General features: G+C 38.6%; 2 protein-coding genes across 5 annotated transcripts in view; both read right to left on the reverse strand.

The window, feature by feature from the left end:
* The window catches only part of LOC123770689 (sphingomyelin synthase-related protein 1), a 53,329-nt gene extending 36,271 nt beyond the window's left edge, over nt 1-17,058 (reverse strand). The window contains exons 1-3 of one of the 3 annotated variants that reach the window (XM_045762785.2): nt 16,676-17,058; nt 4,670-4,811; nt 199-215 (exon numbers count right to left, since the gene is read on the reverse strand). In XM_045762785.2, the coding sequence (XP_045618741.1) occupies nt 199-215; nt 4,670-4,780 (128 nt within the window). In that variant the 5' untranslated portion in view covers nt 4,781-4,811; nt 16,676-17,058. Of the gene's footprint in view, nt 1-198; nt 216-4,669; nt 4,812-16,675 lie in introns of those variants that run through there. The other 2 variants (XM_069305819.1, XM_069305821.1) reach the window with 2 other exon arrangements.
* LOC138353100 (nucleolysin TIAR-like) lies at nt 4,878-17,168 on the reverse strand. 2 transcript variants are annotated; one of them, XM_069305822.1, is made up of 2 exons: nt 17,065-17,168; nt 4,878-6,818 (listed from the first exon to the last, which is right to left on the reverse strand). In XM_069305822.1, exons 1-2 carry the CDS (start codon nt 17,081-17,083, stop codon nt 5,686-5,688), a joined length of 1,152 nt encoding a protein of 383 aa, XP_069161923.1. In that variant the 5' UTR covers nt 17,084-17,168; the 3' UTR covers nt 4,878-5,685. The 2 variants fall into 2 exon arrangements, with proteins under 2 accessions (XP_069161923.1, XP_069161924.1); XM_069305823.1 differs by lacking the exon at nt 17,065-17,168 and adding an exon at nt 16,429-16,559.
* Between the last annotated feature and the right edge of the window lie 9,107 nt (nt 17,169-26,275).

Below are 26,275 nucleotides of genomic sequence, written 5' to 3' on the forward strand. Positions count from 1 at the left end.
AAGGGCCGTGACGAGGAAATAAATCATTATTGTGGATTTGTTAATTTGATGCATCACGTTAGTGTGATCTGTGTGTATTTATAAACATATTTCTTTAATAAAATCAACCTTAACAGGACAAGTCCCTAATTGTAAACTTTAATGATCAGTTCTCCGTGAAAACATATTAATTTACAAATATTTACTTCAGTACCTTACCTTAAATTATGCTTCCACTACACCAATGTTGGTCAGCATCAGGAGTGTTCAGTGCAGGAATAGGTAGGCAAATACCAAAAACATTAGCATATCTTTTCAATTTAATTTCAGTCAAGTACAAAGCTTACAGAAACAGCATTCTGTACTCTTTTTAAAACTACAGCATGCACTCTTATATTACAAATTCCATGTATTTTACACCCAATATTTTACATTTGCCAGGAACAAATTTTCACAGCAAAGGCCACACACAATTATCCAGGATATGTAAAGACCAAATAGAGAACAGGTAATGTGGTTGCTAACAGGTGATGAGCAAGTGACTGTACCATACATGCTTAACATGTGAAAACTCGCAACAGAATAAGTTAAACACTAACGGACAGAGTAAAGGATAAACACGTTAACATCCAGAAGGATGGATGATTGAGCCTATGCATGACTATACAAAGGAGTCTGCCTGAGCAACAACAAATGGCAAGCCAGGTAGAGGTGCAGAGATTAGGTTGACCTCAAAACTGAGTTACTTGAGCATATCTGCAACAATTTCACTAGTCCTCCATAATTATATCCACACAGGTGTTTGTGTGTGTGTACTTAACAGCCAATATTAAATTAACTAGTTAAAACTGCACAATAATTTTAAATTAAAAGTGTGGAAAGCTTTCATAATTCAGCCTCTAAATTTTAATTCAAGCCAAACTTAATAAAAAGCCAAACACCCTTATTATGTAAATTTAAAAGTAAAAATATAGATCAAGTTATACATTACTGGAAAAAATAACGTCTTATAATGCATATACTGCACATCTGAATTGATAAGGCACAAGAGATTTGCAATTAGAGAAAAAAAAAGGTGAGCAAATATGATTAGAAGGGCAGCTCTGTTGACATTTGAACCATGCATGAACACATAGCTAGAGCCGTGCTACAGTATCAATGTTTAAAAGTAGCAAATGTAAACAAATGTAAAGCAAATGTAATGGTATTAGATTCAAATACCTCTAAGTTGTAATTTTTTTAACCTGATGAAAAGAAACTATATTGATGGCGCAAACTAACAATTGCTAATATTTTGCAACGCAAAATATTAAGCATAAATAGTTACCAAATGAGTCCTCAATGGAAACAATTTGAGAAAGACCTAACACTGCAAATGGACTTCTTATAAACAAATTAACACCAGAACTTTTAATAGCATGTAATTTGTATAACTTGGTAAAGTATCTTACCCACTTCACATCTTTCCCCCCTCATCCTCTACCTAAGCCTGCTTAATATTCACGAACTCTCCATTCTTCCTATTTTTGAAAACCTTATAAATTCCCAGTAAGTAATTCTTCACTTTACCCCAGGACAATAACCACTACCTTTAGCATCTTCAAAAAACATGAGTTCAAACAATCACCCCAATTTTCATTATATGCCATGCTAGAACCTATTGCAGGCGATGAGTCACAATAACGTGGCTAAAGTATGTTGACCAGACCATACACTAGAAGGTGAAGGGACGATGACGTTTCGGTCCGTCCTGGACCATTCACAATCGACTTGAAAATGGTCCAGGACGGACTGAAACGTCGTCGTCCCTTCACCTTCTAGTGTGTGGTCTGGTCAACAAAAGAACCTATTATTGGTGCTATTACAATATATTTTGTTGCAAATAAAAGAACAAGTCAAATTTGTTGGGTACACATCTAGCTGAAGTAGAGAAAATGTCACCTTACTAGGCTCCAGTAGTTATGTTTAACTGATACAATGAAGACAATATAGGCCACACTACATGATCAGTACGCGTTTACAGCGCCAGCAAGTGAACTATAAAGTTGAAAACAATTTCCTTTGTTTTGTTGATAATTATGAGAGTACTAACACTGCAGCTAAACTTAATTTATCTAGATAAATATTCAAAATTTCAAAGGATCTTAAAAATAAAAATTGATAAGAGAAGCATCCAAATTATTCGACACCATGGATACCATGTTCTAGAAAGTTCAGGGTAACCTGAACTAATGATGAAAAAAAACTACTAATAGCACCTTCACTATAACTTACTATACAGAGTACATTCTTGCCTTTGTGGAGTGTGGGTTCTGATGACAGCTTCTTCTTCATGCAGCCACGCTGGTCCTCAATTTCACCCTTCTCAATAGATCACACTTAAAAGAACTTACTGTACTTCTCCCAGATTCACTGTTTGGGATGTTTTGTGGCGTACGCTAAAATGTTTTGTATTAAAAGTTAAGATATATATTCCATCTGAGTTGCAACCAGGATTTGATTAATATTGTTATTCAGCCATCTGCTTCCAATTATATCCAAAAAAACACTTAAGTGTATTTCAGTGATGCTAAAACCTGCTTGGTATCTGCAGGCAAGTGACATTTAATGTCCTTACTGGCATAAAACTGTTTCTTCAGTTTCAAAAGTATAATAGCCTCAAAGAAAAGCTTTATTTAAAGAGTATTACTGTACTAGATGTACCAAATTAAGGGTATTTCAATAAATTATGTAAAACTTTACCTGGGGATTTTTTTTTATTACTGAAAAACAAAACTAAAAACACCTTGAGATTCTACCATGAGGGAAGAAAATGGAAAATGGCAAGACCAGCTACTTCTCTTGTAAACATGTTTTTGTTAAGAGAAAGCTTACAGCAGGACTAATGAAACGAAAAGTTGAATTTTGGCAGAAGGGAAGGCGAGAAAGTCTGGAATGATAATAGGTACAATTTAGCATGGAAGTCAGGGAAGGGGTAGCCATGTATATAAATGCAGGAATTAGCTAAAGGCAGCTGGAAACATTTGAAGAATTTGGTAGGAGTTATCAAGAAATATTAAAGCTTAGACTGTAAAGTTAGCACATAACCAGGAGAGGAAGTTTCATATTCAAGGTGACAGACTGGTATACAGAAAATGAGGTCTACCAAGGATAAAAATTTTGAACTTAGCATAAAGGTTTAAGTTTGATACAGATGGTGATAAATATTTAGAACGATGGAAGAGTGGCATGAAAACTGAAGTAATGTACAAGATATCCAGATACTGAAAACCCAAGGTCATGTTGCGTCTTTTTTTTTTACAAGGATACAGTAAATTAATTCATCAAGCACAGCTGTGAAAAAAATATGAAAAAAATACAAAAAAGCCTAAGAAGAAAAAGCTAAAATATGAACCATAAAATACAGTAGATGCTAAATTAAATTTAGGCTCAGAAAATGTTAAGGGAATTAAATTGCTTCAGGATCAAGAACAGTAAATGAAGTTAGAAGAGGAGTAACAAGCTTATCTACCATATGCTTGCCTAGATTAATATTCACAGAAGGCAAGCATGGAAAAAAAAAAATAGCCTAAAATTCTGGACAGCAGAAGCATGTAAATAATAAAGGGATAACTACGCCAGTAATAAGACCAATAGCAGTCGCAAACAAGGTGTTGTGCAACTATACGTTTCGCTGCAGTTTCAGGACTGTCCCAAAAGGAAGTGCCCCAGGTTTTTTCTCAAGTCACAGATGGGCTTAGGTGTAAGCCTCCCAGATATGGCTTGTGTGACTATTTTTCGGTGAAAAATTAATAACTTACTTCAATGTCAACTACAGGTATCTTCATCTCAATATCTGTAAAATATTAATTCATATATTCAAATGCTTCTTCACAATTGCGTTTATTTATTTTTAGGGCAAATTGTAAAGTATCACCTACTTGTCCCTTAACTTTTTTGGTCAAGTTTTAAAAAAATTATATTCAAATTACAGGATACCAAAGCAAACCAAAACGTCTCTTTTTTTTTTCTATTGAGGGAATCCATTTTCAAATCATTTCATCTTTTCCTATTCAATCAAACTACTAAAGTGGGGTAAACTGGCACAACTGAACATACCTCTCTCCAAGCAGGGGCAGGATCCCATTTGTACTTCCAAAACAAAACAAAGAGATGGAACAGTAGTGAGGCTTACCTGAGCAGCCTTCCCCATCTAGCTAGTTGGTGAGTATTCGTTCCACCCAGCCACATGCATATCAGTACAGGGGGGTTGACACTACACTGAACTTGTGCAGGTTTAGCATGCCTCCCCCTATACTTCTTCACAATATTTCTGCTATGTATCTCCTTTCTACCATTGCCAGTGTTTAATCACCACTAAACAATTAGAGAAGAGACCATGAAATAGTACACTAGCATAAAGTGTACTATAAATCACTGTAGAACTCTACCTGAAGCAGTGATACCACTCAGCAAAAAAATAGAATATAAAAAATACACAGAAGAAATTATGAATTGGCTGCCTGGCTTGGGTGGCTCTCCCACTCACCAACCTCTAGACAATCTCAGTGGTACAAACCCCAAACTGCATAGAACCTGCAAGTCTTTTTCCTGCACCACTGAGACTTTTGGGTTCCATAATGTGCAGTTGAACTACTGTGAACAGACAAAACCAGAACAAGTAGTAAGTACAAACGAGTGACCCACTGACCTGCAGTGTTGCACTAAAATAGCACAACAAGGCAACACAGCACCCCCTGCAACAAGAGAGGAACGCGTCAGCCAGTTTACTTAGCAAGCTTCTCCTATGTATACCATACATTTTGTGGAATCAAAACTTCCTTGGCTTAGGCCTGAAACATAAAGAGATTACTGGTTTAGTCGGAAAGAAGCAAAAGCAGGTAATGACAACGTGATAGTTAACTTTCACACCATTCCTTTATTTTCAGGTCTGAATATCTGTACATGGATGGGTAATGTGTACAAAAGTCTTCATGCTAGGCATAAAACATAATATCCATTTCACTAACTAAAAGGGTCATAGGAAAAAATCCCAATTAACCAGTTTCTTTTGGAATGTGGTTATACAGACTAATACTTATGAGCCAGTGCAAGAAATAATTAGTTGGGTATTTACCATACACAGACATCTCAAAATCACACTCACTCATTCATGGACTCCACATACATGTCTTATATTCTGCTCATTGTGTTTTGAATTCTGCACTAGTACTGAAATATTATTACATAAATATTTATAATGAATTCACCTTCATGGCCTATACAAAAGATCCTACAAACCTACTGAAATAAAGTTTCTAAGTAGTAACTGAAAATTGTAATCATAACAGTATTTACAACAGTTTAATAGAAAGTAGCCATGAAAGCTATTCACTGTCAGCCCAGAAAACAGTATAAAATACAATTCACTGTATTCCTGATATAAAACTTTACAAAATTACTTTCTCTTACAAAAGGAACACTTCACTGTTTTCCCTCTAATGCTACACAATAGTGCTTATGGACATGAGAATAATTAAGTAGAGCCCTATACTTAAATTTCTAGTAATTATTTCACTTATTTACAGTCTATATTGGTCTGAAGGTCTTTGCACTTACAAAGATGAAAACGAAGCAATGCTGGCTTGTCCCCCAAGCTGAGGATGTAACCCCAACAGATGTGGCGTGCCAGCAGCCATGTTTGCCTAAAGTCAATCACAAAGTTGCTCACTGTTGGGGTTGCCCCTGCTGGGGTGCTGGAGGCCCTGGCTGGCCAGGTTGGCCCCATCCTTGCTGGCCCCAACCCATCCACATGTAGCCAGGGTTGGGCTGGTAGCCATAAGCATATTGGTTATAGGGCATTTGGTTGTAGGGCATCTGCTGAGGATAGTATTGCCAATACCCCATCTGCCCCATCTGACTGGGATAACCTCCACCATTAGGATAGCTGGGCATGCTAGGCTGGGCTCCATTGGCATCTTGGGCTGGATTGTTGGCTTGGTCAACACCCGTATCTTTACCCCAGGAGCACCTTATAATTTGACCATTTAAGTTAGAATTGTGTAACTCGACAATTGCCTGACATGCACTCTCCTTGCTTGTGTATTTTATGAAAGCATACCCCTTCTCTTTAAATATCTTAATTTTTTCAATCTGACCATGGGGCTGGAAAGACTTATGTAACATTTCTTCTGATATGTCTTGTTTCAAGCCTCCACAAAACACAGTTGTGTTGGTGGGAGTTGTCTGGTTGTATACTTCTTCATAATTCAGCTTCTTTTGTTCGGGTTTGTTTTCATTAGGAGTGTTTGCAGGTTTACGAGTAGCCCAACGAGTTTTGATCATCTTTCGGCCAAGCCACTGGCCATTCATTGCACTGATACTTGTTTCTGCATCCATCTTCTTCACAAACACAACAAATCCATAGCCTCGAGACTTGAAACTCTGTGGGTCCTTAACTACCTTGCAGTCTGAAATTTCACCAAATACCTGAAAAGCCTCCCTGAGGGCCTGTTCATCTATTTCAGGACTAAGATCGCCAACATATACATGATGGTGCCTACTGGTATCTACTTTGGTATATTTGTTCTTATTACCCTGTCCAGTCGCCCAATCCACTCGCATTTTCCGACTCTGAAGCATCTTGTCATTCATCATAGTGATGGCATTAAGAGCTGTCATATGATCACAAAACTCAACAAAGCAATAAGGGTCTGTGGTGGGCTCGCGGAACATCTTGCAGCTGCGAACCTCACCCAGCTGGCCAAACAGCATCATGATGAGGTCCTCGGTGACTGTGCTGTCCAGGTTGCCCACGTACAACGTCCTGTTCTGCTCTGAGTGTGCCATGTTGCTGTCACCTGTGGAACCAACCACATCAGCACATCAGACACCCCTATTACCAGCCCATATACCAGCAATACTCCAGGCTGGCAAGGTGCTACCTACACTTTTGCAACCTTTAACAAGCTCATACTACTCATTATTAACCTTGACATTGCAAAAGTATAAATTCACATGTGAATGAATAAATGATGACAGCATATAAAATATCTGCAAATTCAGACTAATAATCTCAAACAAATCAAAGGGACAGAATTAAATATTTGTTTTTCAAACAGTTTACTAATTTCAGAGAGCAGAATAGCATTTATCAAATTCAGGAAGCTAAGGGTTAAGATGACAAGGAACCTGTAAACCTAGAATATCCATGTTAAAGAACTCGAATTAATAACTTGCAAAGCTATACAAAACTTTTGTATAGCTTTGTCCATAACAAAATAAAAATATTTGAGGGAAAATGCATAAATTTATGCAGGCGATGAGTCACAATAACGTGGCTGAAGTATGTTGATCAGACCACACACTAGAAAGTGCAGGGACGACAACATTTCAGTCCAGGACGGACCAAAATGTCGTCGTTCCTTCACTTTCTAGTGTGTGGTCTGGTCAACATGAATAAATTTACCCTACTTAAGCCAAAGTGCTGTAGAATTAAATGACAAACACAGCTCAGGGGTAATCATCAAATGAGTAGGTTTATATTTCAATTCTGCAGGTACCCAAAATGTCATTACCATGCCTACAAAACTACTCCAAACAATACTACTACTAGTATTTATGCACCACAGCACCAATGTGTACAGCATAATCCGATGTACACTACAATAAAAAAAATTAACTGAAAGTTAAAATTATTTTTAATGCACGTGGTGTATACTAATCTTTTTCAAATATTGCATATTTTATGAAATTCTTAGCAAATTGTCATGTTGTCAACCAGGACAGTTGACATCATTACAAAAAAATTACATTGTATATACAGTATACTGCATATTGCATCCTGTAGCCCTTAGATGATAGCTCACTTTAACTGGTGCGTTCTTCCCACTCTAGAAATTTACGAGAACTGGGTTCTGCTAATAAATATTATTACAAAGATTTTATATGTCTCTGGTTATTATTACATAATAAAAAGATAAACATTGTTATGAACAAATCCATAAGGGCCGTGACGAGGGTTTGAACCTACGTCTGATAGGTTAATCGTAGCTCAGTCGATTAAGGCAGCGTCTGGGATGCTCTGGGACGTAGATTCGAACCCTCGTCACGGCCCTTGTGGATTTGTTCATTTGATGCATCACGCTATTGTGATTTCTGTGTGTAAACATTGTTATTATATGTACATTCAAAGTTTTAAATTAGAATGCAGTAACTTTGAAAATATGGCAATGTTCAAAAAATTTGTATACAAAATATTAAGTCTGAGACCATTTTTGGTATTTTATATCACCCCTATTTTTTATAGTCCCTTAAATTCTAGAAGAAAATAAGGGCTAACTCTTGATCCCTTGTTTTTGAACGAGGAACTAATATCACTAATCAGAATTTAATACAAAATTCTATGTATAGTGTACAGTATAAGTAAACAGGACTTTTTTCTAGTATATTCCACATATTTAACTAATTTGGGAAGACAGCCTTCCTTGCTTCTTTAGGAAGCACCCAACTCATGCCTGTATAAACATACCACGAGTTTTAGGCTCTCGTCAGGAATCTGAAAAAATAATTGTTATATTCATAATATTATGGAATGTCAAACTAAAAAAAAAAAAAAAAAAAGTCAACTATTTTTTCTAGAAAACATATTCCATCTGTATCTTTTAAGGTGACAACTATTAAATGACAAGAAATGAAATTGGGAGGCAATACTCTTTATGTGCCAATATGATAACCAATTAGGATTACTTTTGAAAATTTCCTTAATCTTTTAGCAAGTTGAAACAATAGTACTGTACTTTTTTACCTATGCATGTACTACCTACATAGTACTGTCATGTACTACAAATTATACTACTGGACGGCATCAAACCTGTTATATTAAACAGAAGCAAACATTACAAACTTCAGCCTCAATCTCAGCCATAACTTTACGTTAAAAATACAACAGAAACAGCTGTGGTTTACACTTCTCAAAAATAATCTGCAGCGTTTATAACTAAAAATATGTAGAATAATAATCTGCTTGCATAGAAAAATAATTAACAAGTTTAAAATACTTTAAAGCATTTTCCAAAACCTATGCCACAACTAACCAAATGATTACAGTGTCCTACATTCTATACTCCCATTGTACATTTTTACTCTGACCTGCCCCCTACCCCTCCCACACAAACACAACTCTGAAGCATCCAAGAAGCTACACATAGCTTGCCAAGCAGCTAATCGCAACACAACACACTAAGTTAAGAGAGAGAGATCCTGGAAGCCAGGACATTCGACAAGGATATGCACTACCGTAAGAGGGGACAATGCAATTGGGATAATAAGGAGCAGGGCGGAGCTACATAAGTGCCCATGAGTTAAATGGGCATGGCCAAAACGTAACCTCGCCAGAGCAGTTTTTCACCACCAATTACGGTGGTAGTTGGAAAGACGTGGGGGGGGGGGAGACACTACCCTTAAGAGCACCCAGCTTGTTACCAGTAACAGAAGACTAGCAATCCTGCCAACGGGCACAAATCGAGGAATGAATAACTGGGTAACTGGTAGAAGCCGAAATAAACACCTTTGCGTGTTTCTTATTTAAGAAAACACCAATATGATTGGGAACCCAGCAAAACTAGACTGCCTTTATTTAATCTGTTGTAGAAAGAAACAGTCAATATTGAATACCGATGACCACAGGATGGACAGGATTAAAGGACTCCACACCATGAAGGCAACAACAAAAGAAGAATTACGGTGAGAAAGCAGTTGACGATGAGCAAACAAAATTGCATAAAGTTCTGCTGTGAAAATGCTTGTCCCCAGAGGCAGGCGACACACAAAGGTGCAGTCAGGAAACTCAATGGAGTAGCCTACACCGCCAGCAGACTGACCCATCTGTTTAGACGGAGTTAGAGTATGAAGAAAAGTGAGCGAGGAAAAGGGATTTCAGAACTGTAGAAGAGATAAAAGCCATAGTCATGTGGGTTAAGGTTCTACAAAGAAGAGGGACCCTCCACGTGGGCAACAACGGAACAACACGAGGAGAAACAGGCAATCACGGCGATCCTGTAGAGATAGGATGCCAGTTTCCACATAGAAGCTCTGGGTAAGAGTCGAAGGAAAGGCACCAGAGCTGAGGTGGAGCCCAGTATGGTGAAGAGCATCAAGACTAAGGGTGGAGGCAGATAATTAAACAGGACAGCCATAATCGAGTTTAGACAGCACGAGAGAGGAATGTAAAGAGAGGAGCGTGCGCCTATCAGCTCCCCAGGAGGTATGGGACAAGATCTTAAGTAAGTTAAGGGCCTTAAAGCATTCAGGTAAGAGATTTGGGGTGACCAGAACAAGCGAGTGTCAAAGATTAACCCCAGAAGCTGAAACCTTATATAAAAGAGGATTACAATAAAGTGACGGGGGGTTGAATGACCTGCTTTCGAGTAAAGGTCACAGCACAAGTCTTAGCTGTTGAGAATGTGAAGCCACGATTGGTGACCCAGGACGATATGGCATCAATCGCAAGTTGAAGCCGCCGTTGGAGGAAAGGCGAGTCATCACCTTAACAGCAGAGGGTAAGATCGTCAACATATAGAGCAGAGAAAATGTCAGAGGGAAGGGAGGAAAAATGACCATTGAGGGCAACCAAGAAAAAAGTATTGCTCAGAACACTACCTTGGGGCACAGCTTCCTATTGCCGAAAAGAGGCAGTGAGGGCGGTATCAAGCCGCACTGGAAAGGAACTGCAAGAGATAAAGCTCTGGAGGAAGAGAGGGAGATTACTACGAAGGCCAAAAGAATGTAATGGGGACAGAATATGGTATCTCCAGGTGGTGTCATACAGCTTTTCCAGGTCAAAAAGGACAGCAACAATGGAGGTCTTTGCACAAAAGGCAGTTTAAATATGGATCTCAAAGTTCACGAGGACATCAGCCGTGCTGCGACACTTGCAAAAGCCAAATTGAGAAGGAAAGAAGTGATAGTGTTCCAAGAAGAACATCAGATGGAGATTGACTATACGCTCAAAGAGTTTGCAGATGCAACTCGTAAATACTGAAACGTGCATGGAGGGAGATGGCGAAGCTTATCTTCCCTATGAATATGAATATTAGATATTCATAATGAATATCATTCGAGCCCGCTGACGTAGAACCGCAGAGGGCCAGGGCAGACTGAAGTTCTGGGAGAGAGAAAAAGCATCATTATAGGGAAGCCAAAGAGAAGTGCACAAATCTAAGGGAGAAGATTCAAGAAGGGGCTTACGAGTAAGGAAAGGAGGGAGATGAAAACCGGAGCTAACAGTTGTAAAGTGTGAACCCAGTTTGGTAGTGACCGACACGGGATTCGCCACAATAGAACCACAGAGGTGAAGGACTGGCGAGATATCTGGAACAAACTTAAATCGTTATTTTGAAGATTTTCTTCCAGATCAGGGTCAAGAGGAGTGTCAGACCTAGTGGTGGAAACGAAAAATCTCCAAACACTCACGTTTAGTCGTATGTATGACCCTATGGGCCACTGCACTCTCCTTCCGAAACAAAATAAAAGAAACAGGCATCCTATGGTGACAGTATTTCTTCCAAGTTGTAAAACAGCCCGACCAGTCTGCATTCCACCAGGGAACGCACTTTCACGCACCCCAGGTTATTAGGTACTAATAACCAGAGAAATTTGTTTGTAGAAATAGCCTAAGCTATTTCTCCTAAGCTCCTTTTGAGATGTATTTTATTTTCTCAAACTAACTTGAACTAGAGAAATATAAAATCTTTATAGTTATAGATAAATAAGCACAACCCAACCCAAAGCTTAAAATCTAATATAAACCAAATTCACCCCAGTTGAACCTAGATACATCAGATGTTGTAAGCCATTGTTGACCAGACCACACACTAGAAAGTGAAGGTTTGGCTTCACTTTCTAGTGTGTGGTTTGGTCAACATATTTCAGCCACGTTATTGTGACTCCTTGTCTGCACGTAAGCCTTTCTCTAACAGTTAATGCAAAAATCCATAAATCACATCTACAAATGCAAAATTATGGGCAATTGTGAGTATTAATGGCAAAGCACTGCATCTGTAAAACATTTGTCATAATATTTCAGTTCTTTTTTCAGTGAACAACACTTTAATCTAGTAATTTGATTAAATATCATTTAAAGACCCAAAAGTTAAACTTAAACAAATGTAGTCCATTCTCATTGATATGAAAAATTGCAAGATCTATGCTTAACTAGTTTTCCCAATGTCTAAGCAAATTGCAGAGCAGTACTCTAATACAATACTTTGTGAGAAATTTAATTTAACCGAGGAGCGGCAGTGGTCGCAAATATAATATTTTTTTATAATTCTCTGATTATGTTATAGATTTTTTATAATCTACTGTTTTGGTGTATTATTCAAAAGTGTGTAATTTGAGAAATTTATACAATTAAATGTGAAACATTGCTATTCAAAAAAATTACGGTGCTCACAGTGACATGTACGTTATATTTTTAGAGCAATAAAACACTGTTTTTGCTGTTATTACACTATACACGTTATTTATAACTATCAACATTTTAAGCACCATAACAAACTAATAACTAGTTCTGGTGTGTGACGGTGAAATCAAAACAGCATGGAGCAATACAATACAGACAACCACAGCAGTCGCACTATGCAAGAAAACGCCTACAGTATTCTACATATCTCGCTATGACTAGTCACAGAACTGCTGCTATTATCACATTCCCAACAAAATCACGAATATGAATCCATTTCCACAAGGTCGTGTTGTGAAGAAGCATGAGGTCGTTTCATGATGTGTAGATGAAGGAGACTGGCTGGGTGCTGTGCCCCTACCTTATGTTTGTTGTTATCATAACTAGCATTGTATTCATCGATATCTGAACGTTGTACATAGTCTTTATCGCAGGATCATCTTGGTCACTATCAACACACACTAACTGTAATTAACTATTTTATTCATCATTATCAAGTGGTACTGTGACCCTTAGCTGCACAACAGTGCTGTGAACTCTGGCAAGTGCCAGCCTTAGTTGCTCTCTCCTACTTAGACACTGATCTAAGAATATAATTTATGTCACTATACATGAGCACCAAATTTTTTAGCACAGCAATGTTCCACACATTTGATTATACAGGTATAATTTTATCAAATTACATGCTTTTGAACAATATTACAGCAAAAAAGTAAGAAAACAATAACTGACTGAAATAATTATGAAACATCATATTCGCTGCAACTGCTGCCCCAGGGGGTCGCTGGGACTAGGGTTTACCGAGCACTTTTCACACTGTACCCATATATTGCACAACTTCTCTGCTCCCTCCCACAGCTAATGTATGTCATACAGTATTTTTTTCCCCGTGATCAGAGAATGCATTTTAACAATATGTAATGATGGGTTTGAATTTTTTTTCAGGTGCACCATGGGGTGTGTGATACTATAATGCATTGCAGTGGTTAATAAACAGTAGCATGGGTACTTTTGGCAAGGGCAAGAGGAACTTAAGCATTGATAAGAAGACTCATTGAAGAAATGTGATTGTGGTGGGAAAAAGCAGCTAGAAAAAGGAGTATGGCATTAGTACTATTACTGTTTGATTGAAGCACAAATGAAGCATATGAAGTACACAGAAATCATAGTGATGTGATATATCAATAAGAAAATCCTCTCATGATTCAAGAAAATGACTTTCTCAAAGCATATGGAGGTTATTTGTAAGAGCATGAAAGGTGCAGGCGATGAGTCACAATAACGTGGCTAAAGTAAGTTGACCAGACCACACACTAGAAGGTGAAGGGACGATGATGTTTCATTTAAGTCACAATCGACTCGAGAATGGTCCAGGACGGACCGAAACGTCGTCGTCCCTTCACCTTCTAGTGTGTGGTCTGGTCAACCTGAAAGGTAGTGGTAAGAATAGCTTTGGACTGACTTAGTGGTACAGTTACCACGAATATTTAAAATAAATTTTCCACATACTTACCAAAAACAGTTTAAAATTAAACTGATATCAGTTCCTGAAATTTGGACAGTTACATATTATTTTTACACTTTATATTCTTGGGGGATTCAGAGAAAACAAAACAAATCTGGGAAAATTAAATAACATAAAACATGGTCTCAAACTTAATACGTATTAAAAAATGCATTTTTATTTATGAATCACATTCCAAAATATTTGTAAATAATGATTTTGATGCACAGCAACACAGTTTATGATTTTATTAGGTACTAATAACCAGAGAAATTCAAGGGTAGAAATAGCCTAAGCTATTCTATCCTTTTGAGATGTATTTTATTATCTCAAACTTACTCGAACCAGAGAAATATAAAATCTTGATAGTTATAGATAAATTAGCACAATCCAACCCAAAGAACAACTTATATTAAATTCTAATAACCAAATTCACCCCAGTTGAACCAAGATACATCAGATGATGTAAGCCATTCTCTAACAGTTAATTCAAAAATCCATAAATAGTATGGGTACAATACCCTATGTTTGGCCACATGATCCAAGGAGGAAAGAAATGAAGTTAGTAATAAAAATGGGTAGTTTATAACAGATATGGGTAGTTAAGGAGTGGTGGCCAGCTTGCAGCCTCGACTCCTTCGCCATCAATTGCAGGACCTTGCTCAAAAAAACTAATTAGGGCATTCCATGCATAAATCCATTTAGATTCATCACCACCCCCCCCCCCCCTTTCCCCAGCACTGTTTTGTTTAAGTGCCTCGGTTCACATGTCTGCACAAGGAAAAGGCGCTTATTATCGGACATCGATACCAAGAAAACGAATTAGAACAAACTAGCTCCTGTACCAGTGCACAGAATGAAACAAAAAATACTAGGAACTTTAAAATATACGCAAGAAACTTTCAAATGTGAAAGGTATCGAGTATAAACTTGTTAGAATAAATGGAACAAATTTCACCACGATTTAATGCCTAGTACAAAAATCATAGTTTTGGCTGTCAAATTTAAGTGTTAATATTTTATGCATCCAGGACTGCATTTTTCAACCTCTGACAATGAAATAATTCCAGGTCATACTTAAGAAAGACACGACTTTCATTGACAACTGAAAGGAGATGATTTGTCTGCTCTTGATACTGGTTAAATGATAAAAAAAATCAACAAAAATGACTCAAATACATATGACTTGCCAATTGATCACTATTTATTGCAGAACCCCTAGTTATCTTGGGGTTCCACGGAACACCAAGATAACACTGGTGCATACAATGACACCAAAATCTGGAATTTTCCGGTATAGGGACACTCAAACCGTATAAATTAATTGAAAATGATAAATTTACCAAACATATAAAAATGAAATGAATTTTAGGCATTTCTCTAGTTTTGTTCTATACACTGGAGCAGGCACTACAAATTTTTTCATTCACCGATGTTCAAAGACGGACGGGCCTCAGAGAGACGACGTTTCCCAAATCGCCAGATATATTAATCGGTAGAAATATTAATTTGTGAACATTACTGTATTCTCATTAAAAGTTATAACCATACATAACAATTGTGCACCCAAATTTAGTAACACAGTCAGCTGATATGTCACAACCAAACAGGTAGGCCTATGCCCAACAGGCTTGTGTTATTCTGCACCCAACAGGATAACCTCCACACATACACTGGCAGGGCAAAACACATGGGCAAGTCTCCATACACCCAATGCCTCTGTTCACCCAGCAGTAATTAGGAACCTGGGTGTTAGTCGACTGTTGTGAGTGGCATCCCGGGATTGGACAAATGCTGCATATATTCCAGGTATACTCGAATTTCCCACAAGCGCTGCAAGGCAGAGCATGAGGAAAATAGCCGCAAGGCTACACACTAAATATGCCACAAGGCATAAAAAATACCACCACAAGGCCACTGCAACAAGTGGGCCGGAAGGTCCCAGATTCTAAAAAAAAGGGTTTATGCCCTAAGTCAAAGAGTGGGTTCGCGCCCAAACAAAGTAACTACAGTATAAAATAAAACAATCAAACAGCTACTAAAAAAACAAGAGGAATAAAAAAATTAGACTTTGTTTGAGAACAAGCCAGGATTTCCTATTAACCCAGGGGATTAATAGATTCTAAGAGTGCTGCTAAAGCTGGCTATATCTTCATCTATACCTTAAGAGGACAAGAAGTGAATTCCACGTATAAAATTAAGATTGAACCCATTTGTGTATAGCCAATTAATTCAAGGCAACAAAAGCCAGCAAGCAAGCACACACACACACACACAATCACTAAGAAGTCAGATAGTACCTTGAGATTCTCTGGGGGAAAGCTATCCCTGAGGCTGGCCCTTAACACAACCCTACACACCTGCAGAACACCTGTCTAGTGAGCCTGGCAGGTGCCGAGGCTGATAGTGAACACGAGAGCCCCACAGGGGCTGGCTGGCGGCCACGAGGACAACCACCACCAGGGTCTTGACCCCTAGTCACGCTGCAACAGGCGCTACTCACCCACTTAACTCTCACTTTACACCCTTCTCGTTCCTCCCAGCGGGCCACAAACGTCTTGAGGGAGAGCCTTGGGAGCCTATAGCAAGACTGGGGAAGACTAGCGAGCCTCGGGATGCATTTAGGCCATTCACATCACGATAACGGGACCACCACCGGCACCACCACCTCAACTGTCAAATACTCCTCTCAGTTCCAGCCGTATTTACCCTAAATATCTGCCATATTAGGCCAAACCCTCCCTCCTTACCTTATTCTAATCTACGGGGGATGGACTAAGATGCGAGGAGAGGGGCTCCGGTGGATGGTGGGAAGCGTGGAGGCGGCAAATCAGGCGTCTAAAGCTTCAGAAAATAGCTGGTGGAGTTCCGGCCGCCATTACTGGGTGAGCGTCACGGGCTGAGGCGACGGTTCCTGCCGCAGCCTCCACCACATTCCTCCTCCCCCACCACCACCACACCTCACCTTAAACCTCAACCATAAACTACCAAACACTAAAATTATGTCTGATCTAAGCCTCGTGGGGAGAAATAGTAGGTGTCTATGGCGTGACCATATTGAACCACTTGTTCCACGGCCCAAAATGGAATAAAACGGTGAGTCATTAAACGTCGGGATAGTTCTGTCTCTCTCTCTCACCTGTCGCTCCTGCCTGCATCACTAATCACTCTCCCTTCTCAATATTCACTCTCCCACACTACTCTCTCTCTCCACTCAGTCTCACTACTCTTGCACTCTCACTCTCTATATAGTCATAACTAGAAGGTGTGCGCACTGCTTATAGTTACCCAATATGTGTGCAACAGGTCGGTGTCTAGCACATGTACTCTGCAAACTTGCAGGTCAAAATAAGACATACATAGTCTTTTGACACAACAAAGGATGTTTAATTCATCATGGATGCTAGTACGTAGGGTTATTGCGATGTCTTATATATATACATGTGTACCCTTCCAACCTCGAACAAGTTATAAACATTTCCATTAAGTATATATAAAGTAAATAATGGAAATACGCAGATAAACGACGGGAGTAACTTAAATACACAAAGGACAACACATCCCTGATTTAATTTCTGACTTCATGAAAATCGCACGGCGGGGGGAGGGGGGTTGTTACTGGCTATATATTTAACTTAGACCTACTCTGGTCAGCCTATGTCCATAGATGGATGCCAAATTGGCAGGGGGGAATTAAGCCACCTCTTGGGTAGCTTAATCTTCAACTCTCAATCTTATAGTTACCTGGCGGTGCTCGGGATGATCTGCAGACGATGAGTCACAATAACGTGGCTTAATTAAGATATGATGACACTAGAAAATGAGACGACGGCGACGTTTTGATCCTTCCTGGACTATTATCACGTGGACTGTGACGAGACGAGATTGATTGATGATTGATAAAGATTAAGCCGAGACGAGAGAGGAATAGGCATTAAGTAAGGCAAGAGAGAGGTGAGGAGGAAAACTTTTGGGAAGGTAAGACCAAGGCTAAAAGTACGGATAGGATAGGTGTAATAAAGGAGTCTAAGGGGGTAATCATAAGAGCATAAGGACATAAGAACAAAGGTAACTGCAGAAGGCCTAGTGGCCCATACGAGGCACCACCTGTTTATAACCACCCAATCCCACACATATACACGTCCAACCTACGGTTGAAACAATCGAGGGACCCCCCCTCCACCACGTTATGCGGTAATTGGTTCCACAACCCTGTTACCGAACCAGTATTTACCAAAGTCTTTCCTAAATCTAAACTTATCTAATTTATACCCATTGTTTCGTATTCTGTCTTGTGTTGATACTTTTAATACCCTATTAATATCCCCTTTGTTATAAGAGCGAATCAAAGGTGTAAGAATCTTACGTAGGAAACGTAAGAAAAAGAGGAGAAAGAAACAGAAAAAGGATGGGTAAGCTTATATTAGGTCATGTTTGTTAGAAAGTTTAGAACATTTAAGTATATACTCTGAAAGGGAAGAGCCAACAGCAACAAAGCCAGGACTAAGGTTCATGTTGGGTAGAGGTTGTACAGCATCAGAGCCGATTCGATAAGACGACGTCTCTGAAGAATAGAGGCAGGAAAGATTATTTTAGAACAACGCCAATCAATATAGGATGATTAGAATCCCTAACATGACAGAAGGGAGGAAGAAAAATAGTCTGCAGGCGATGAGTCACAATAACGTGGCTAAAGTATATTGACCAGACCACACACTAGAAGGTGAACGGACGACGACGTTTCGGTCCGTCCGTCCTGAATCGACTTGAGAATAGTCCAGGACGGACCGAAACGTCGTCGTCCCTTCACCTTCTAGTGTGTGTGGTCTGGTCAACAAGAATAGTCTGTCTCTCTTTCCACCCTTCTTCTCCCATCTCAAGTTCAAGTTCAAGTATGTTTATTGAGACAAGGAAGAAATACATCTCAAAGGGATCACTCTCATCTCCTCCTTGCTCTCTTCTTTGTTCCTCGTTTGCAATGTGGATGGTAGATGGCATACTGTGTGATCTCTTTTAATGATTATGCTGCCCCTGTCATGTCTTGTTTTGGTAAAGGCAGACTAAACAAGTTGGAGAAGGTACAAAAAGAGGCCAGGGGAATAATCACAAGATAAAGGGTTGTAAGGGGGTAATAAAGGTAGGTAATAAAGGCGGTTTAAGGGAGGCTTTGATGATTTGATTGATGAAGATTAAGCCACCGAAAAGGTGGCACGGGTATGAATAGCCCGTAAGTGGTGTCCCTTTTGAGCCAATACTAGTATCAAGAGCTGATACTGGAGATTTGTGGAGGTGCGACTGCACCCTGCGTGACGGAAGGTCTTCCGTGAAGGGAGGCTTTTTCTCATGGCCTAAGAAATACTAAGATAATCATGTTATGATTGATCTTACATAGTATTGGGGATAGAATTTCAGAGATAAACGAAGCTTCGGCGATTAGACTAATGAGAGGCGAGGGAGCTAATGAATTAATCCTATCACTTCAAAAGGTGGAAAGAAATGAGTAATGCATGTGAATGTATAATAAGATCCTTATGTTATAATGCAACAAAGCATGATGTCTTTCAAGACTGTATTTTATTGCCATAGAAACAACACCAACATGGGACGAACACAACGCAAATGCGGTAATTTATTTCCCTTTATGTTCTCGGATTTATCTTCGCTGCGGTTAATTATTTTATTGATAAGCGACACCATCTCTTGAAATTGTATTGTTTTATACCATTTTTTCCTGAGCTTATCCCTCACCATTTTCCACCACACTGGGTTGAATGAACACTGCTATCATTAGTGGGATAGATAGTTCATTTTCCCGAAACTCTTCCTTCCGTGATACGCCATCTCTTCCTTACTTTCTTTCTCCTCCGTTTCATTCCCCATAACACCCCATGTTTGCCATAGCTAATTTTTCTAGAGCTTCAATAATCTTGTCCAACATTCTGAGATATTCCAAGATGTGTATACCGACCGCAGAATCCTCGAAGCTACCTTGAACCCCATCACCACTAGGGTACACTTTTTCAGCTTCATTTCCTACTGGGAAAGTGGCTTCTCTAGTGGTTTCGATAGCCTATCGTCGTCTATCCTATCGTTGTGTTTCCACTGTTTTTTCCTTGTTCCTGCTGTGCGATCTTGCCTTCCTTCGAATCTTCGTTTACCCTGCTTACGGATGCCGGCTTGGAATCTCTCACACGGGGCTTCATGGGACAGAGAGAGGAACCATCATTGTGGATGCCTCGACAATTGCAGCAAGATGGCAAAAATTGTTCTCCTTAGTCAATTCTGACTACACTGTCGCGAGTCATGCTTCTTACCACAATACCGACATCTGGGGTCAAACTAGCATTTCCAAACCATATGTCCCCAACGAGAACACTTCATAGAATATAGGCTATATATATTTGGCTAGAATATAAGCTATATCTCAATATATTTTGCCAATTTCCTGTATAATGGTGCAGTAACGTCACACTCTAAGGACTTTACTTTCCCGATTTCATCCCAGATTATTTTCAGCCTTCATAAAAAATCACTCTGGGTTGTTGGGTTATCCCGGCTCCCGCATAACTCCCAGGTACACATTTTACTGTTAGATGAACAGAAGCCTCAGGTGAAAGGAAACGTTGCCCAAACGCATCTGTCCTACCGCTGGGATCGAACCCCCCCCCCCAATAGGATCCGTTAATTGTGACAGAGTTACATAGCCTACGGTGCTACAAGATCCTCTTTGTGTGGAATGCACTGAAAAAAGTTGTGGAAGTCATCTCAATCTAGATATTAAATCCAGATAAAGATTCAGTTCTTACTCAACATATTAAGGAACCAACACGGGAAAATAATATTTTAGATTTAGATCACGTCTTGGAGCAAGACGTGAACCCAGCGATGGGTGATGTAAAAGGGGATTTAAGAACATAAGAACATAAGAACTTTTTTTACATAGAACATAAGAACATAAGAACAAATTTCGATTTGGATTCAAAATATAACTTATTTAAAAATATTCTTTAACAAAGCACAGGAACGTAGTATACCTTACAAATTAAATAGATCAAATACAAATGACCCGAAATTTATAACAAAGGCTCTGAAAAACCTTTTAGGTAGAAAGAGAGCTTGGTACAAAAGGATTAAGAATGGGGAAGTCAGTTTAGAACAAGAATTCGTACAACTTGTTAAATATGTTAAAAAAAAGAGAGAGAGATACGGAGGGCAAAAAGAAACCATGAAGTTCGTATAGCAGGCCAAGCAAAGGCAAATCCTAAGGTTTTTTTCAGTTATATACAAAAAAAAAATATATATATAAATAGGAGCTGCCTCGTATAGGCCAATAGGCCTTCTGCAGTTACTTTTGTTCTTATGTTCTTAATGGCAGACTAGTTCACTAGTTCAATTATAACGCAAAAGGTTCAACAATTAAGGACCATTGTAGGTGGGGCTCACTTTCCCGTAATCAGTGATAGGCAAGTATTGATAGGTTAGTACCACCCACAACCATTATGTTCCCTATCACGGCATTATCTCTCCAACGGTCAGCAGCACACTAAAAGTTGTCATGAAATAGTCGGTGTTATCGCAGGGACATCAGCGAGGTCAAACACCAACTGATAATGTTCCAACAAAAACACGCAAGGAAGCTATAATCATTCTTACCCATGCACATTTGTAGGCATATCTCTGACGTATCTATATATACTTTCAATAAATAATAATTTCGCAAGGATAAGGCGTTAATCTAATTAAGAACAATATATGCTATATGGAACCGCCTACCCGCCGAAGCCGTAAATGCCAACAAACTGTTAACTTTTAAAGTACAACTAGAAAAGGTAATCAAAGCAAATGGGAGGACTTCGACAAGCCGTCGGCTTCCTGTCCTCGTTGAGACCAACTCAAGTTCTGGCTCTCAGGTAAATTCAGGTAAGTGCCACAAATAAACCTATACTTTGTATGAGAAAAGTCTGTATACAAGCTATTAACCTTGCTAATACAAAAAACACACATAAATAACTGAAAATATTTACCCGTATTTAGTTACAAGCAGACTCTTATTAACATATATATAATTAAAGTATAAGCTGTATACACTAAAATCATAAACAGTTACCCTTCTATTATCCTGTAATATTCAAAATTATGTTAAAATAAAATAAAATAAAATCTTAATTAATTACAAGTTGTGAAGATACACTGTAAAAGCTAATGTTAAATCCAGTTGGATAAAATCATCAGGATAAATAGGGAGACCTTTGACAAGCCACACCTACGGGCTCACCATAGTCCGTGCTACTTGGAACTTTTTGTTCCGGGTAGCGAATCTTAACAACAACAAGCCATCGGCTTCCTGCCCTCGTCGAGGCCAATAGCGAAATGGCGGCGTTCAGGTAAATTCGGGTAAAATCTTTCGTGCCCCCTTACGGGCTCACCATAGCCCGTGCTACATGGACACCTCGTTCTGAGTAGCTAAATCTGAAACAACAACATTTCGTGCCCACTAATTCTTTATTTGCGTTACCGCTCACAGGATGAATATTGGGCACATAATAAACTACCGCTCACAGGATGAATATTGGGCACACAATAAACTACCGCTCACAGGATGAATATTGGGCACACAATAAACTACCGCTCACAGGATGAATATGGAGCACACAATAAACTACCGCTCACAGGATGAATATGGAGCACACACAAACTACCGCTCACAGGATGAATATGGAGCACACACAAACTACCGCTCACAGGATGAATATGGAGCACACACAAACTACCGCTCACAGGATGAATATGGAGCACACAATAAACTACCGCTCACAGGATGAATATGGAGCACACAATAAACTACCGCTCACAGGATGAATATGGAGCACACAATAAACTACCGCTCACAGGATGAATATGGAGCACACACAAACTACCGCTCACAGGATTTGAAATTGAAATAAATTTCAGTTTCAATTGCACACAATAAACAATAGCCGCCGCTGGAGGCAACAATCGTAGTTTGAGTTGACAGGCCGAGTGACAGCTGAGAATCGAAGGCTGAGTGACAGCCTATCATTCTCCCTCTTGAATAGGAAAGGATTAGGTCGAATGATAAGCAAACTATGTTCTTTTAGAATTCTAATGTATATACAGTACCAAAATGTTAAATAAACCAAACCTAACCTATTCTAGACCTAAATAAATAATTTAAGCCTAGATAGTAGGCTACTTAAGCCTGGTAGTAGGCCTAGGAAAAGTTTGGTTAGGTTGTTGACTTTTTTCTCAGATTTTCAGATTTTTGTTTCACTATATAAATAAAAAATAACAAAATCGTGAAGGAGATAAACCGTTACCAATTAGCGAGCTAATTATAATTCTTCTTTTTGGGGACAGGAAGTTTGTACTTATGCTTACTGAGGGTTCCCACAGGTCCCACGGGAGACATCTCCCGTCACGCAGGGTGCAGTCACACCTCCACAGTATCATCTATTGACACTGGTAATGGCTCAAAAGGGCCACCACTTACGGGCTATTCAAGCCCGTGCCACCTTTTGGGTGGCTTAATCTTTATCAATTAATCCATCCCACAGGTCAACTACTGTCCTTCCCTAGAATCCACAACAGCTTCCTAACTCATGCTACTCACCATTAGGAAACATTTTTCATTGCAATATATTCGGCAATTTTCCCCATATCAAATACTGTACAATAGTTACTATGTTTTGGGACTATGAAAGGATATAATAAATGACTAATTCAACTGACTTTTTATTATAATAAATAACTACAGCTTTGCTTTTTATGATTAAATACTGTCCTGAATTGTAGGCTCCTGCTCCAACAGAACCCATTTGTCTAGAAAGCGGGACAAAATGGCATCAATGATTTATTTTGATAGTAGTTTGTTGTCTTCAGATCCACAGGAAAATATCAAACATTCAGTTGTGTGTATTTAGGAACTGTAAATCAGCAAAATACCACACATTGCACATACAGTACAGTAATTTGCTGATTTTGTATACAAAATAATGTATAAGCAAATACAAATAAATTAAACACACACATTATACCCCTATACGAGTAAATATCATACAAAAGAAAAACAGTATTGACTGTGATGAAAATGCCCTTCTGGCTGGGTCTTGATGGCTCCTTTCCCCACTATAAGATGCTTCAGTTTGTAGTCTTCAGCTCCAGACCAAGATGTTTTGCCAAGGGAAATGACAACTGCCGGTAGTGCTGTCAACTAAAAAGGTCTTCTGTAATCAAAGGCAGTTCAAACTGGCCAGTGAATTGATCATTTGTTGCTTCACTTCTTATTTCACAGTTAACCATGCAGTTGCCCATTTTGCTTCACTTACTTTCTGGATCTTTCCGTGGTAAGGGTTATTGTAACAATCCCTTGCTCCCTACACTTGCAATAAGCCATTATACTCCTGAGGCTAATGTGACTCACAAATTAAAACAAATTTATTTGTCAAATTATGCACAAACATTTTCTACTGTGTTAAAAAAAAAGTCAATTATACAAAATAAACAATTTAGCCAAATTTTAATGCAACAGATGAGTCTGTGATGAATATGTTCATTAGAGAAGTTTTGTCTGTATGCCACAAGTCTAAATACAGTTATCTTGCTTATTTGTCAAATGATTAGCTTTCCTGTCTTTTTCTAAAGAACTACATTGGTAAGCTTGATTAATGAAGGACATGCAGCTAGAAAGGGTTGTGGTCGAGAGGCCCAACAAGGAGCAAAGAGAAAAATTTGATTTGAAAATATGCAGGCGATGAGTCATAATACCGTGGCTGAAATATGTTGACCAATCCACACTAGAAAATGAAGGGATGACGACATTTCGGTCCGTCCTGGACCATTTTCAAGTCGATTGTGACTTGATATGAAAACTGCTGAAATGTCCTCAAGATAATGAACTTTAAAGGAAAAAAGTTCTATGTTTTCAATGGTCAGAGTGATCCATGTCACAAAAAGATTCTGGAATGAAGCAGCTTACACTGGGAATCTGTCTTCTGGATGAGCATTGAGTAGTACTCTTGTAAACCAAAAGTTGAATAGTCTCCTAGTCTCGCCTAGGTAATTCATTGCCTAAACTTTTTTTTTAACCCTTTAATATATTTTTGATGCCTACAGATGTCATTTGGTAAAAATTCCAGAATATTCCAATGACGACTGTAGTAATCATATTCAACGTCATGTTGGCTAACTTTAACTCTCCTTTTTTTGTTATTTTATTTTGCTTTTATTGTATTTTTGAAAATACCATCAGAAAGTATTTAGCTAAAAAACTATACTAATTTGAACATTTTACCATGCATAGTAACTTTGCAGTATGCATTGGAAGTAAAATATCGACAAGTGATTTGCACTTTGCCCTGTATTTGCCAAGTAATTTGTACTTGGCCCAAGATGCTGGTAGCTCCTAAAATTAGCAAGGCTCCACAAATGTGAAAGGGTTAAGACTCATTGCCATACAAAACTTTTAAAATAAATAAATTTGTTAAATTTTTATTAGTTAGTTTGTTTTATTCCTTGTTCATTACACGATGGCTTTTTACCCAACCACTTTGACTGGACGGTAGGGCGACGGTCTCGCTTCATGCAGGTCGGCGTTCAATCCCCAACCGTCCAAGTGGTTGGGTGTCATTCCATCCCATCCCATCCCAAACCCTTATCCTGATCTCTTCTAAGTGCTAAATAGTTGTATTGACTTGGTGCTTTCTCCTGATTAGTGCCCTTCCCTTCCACTGGCTTTACCAACTCAAACATATATCTATCTTATAAAACATTCTCTTTATACATGTGCTTTTGCATGTATTGATATGCAATTAAAATTAATAATTCTTTTTAAATAAAGAAGACAATATACTGTGTATTTAAGAAATTGATTAAAATCGACTGACACTGAACACTAATTTCTGGAGGTTAACCCCAACAATGCATGATAAAAAAAAAAAAAAAAAGTCACAAAGTCAGTGCAAGAAACCTATGTGATATTGTACACAAGTGTTCAGCAACATTGATGGACATATTGAAACAATATACATTGTATCTTATACCAAGCATGTACAGTATAATAAGTGTATCGTTAAGCTAACTTTACCAAAGGTAGGATTATTTATAAAACTGTATTTATGCTTGATATTATGTTTATATAATATTTGCAATGTCATAGATACTATGGAGTTTATAGTGTGAGGACACCTGTACAAATTTTTCCACCTATGGTACACTGCTTTCATGCCATCTCTAGTATTCAAACAGATTCACATCTTCCATATATTTATCATATCTAATCTTTACACTACACCTCTCTGAATTAGGCCCAGTCAAAATATGAGTCACACTAA

This window comes from Procambarus clarkii, chromosome 56 (assembly GCF_040958095.1).
Source record: "Procambarus clarkii isolate CNS0578487 chromosome 56, FALCON_Pclarkii_2.0, whole genome shotgun sequence".
Taxonomy (NCBI): domain Eukaryota; kingdom Metazoa; phylum Arthropoda; class Malacostraca; order Decapoda; family Cambaridae; genus Procambarus; species Procambarus clarkii.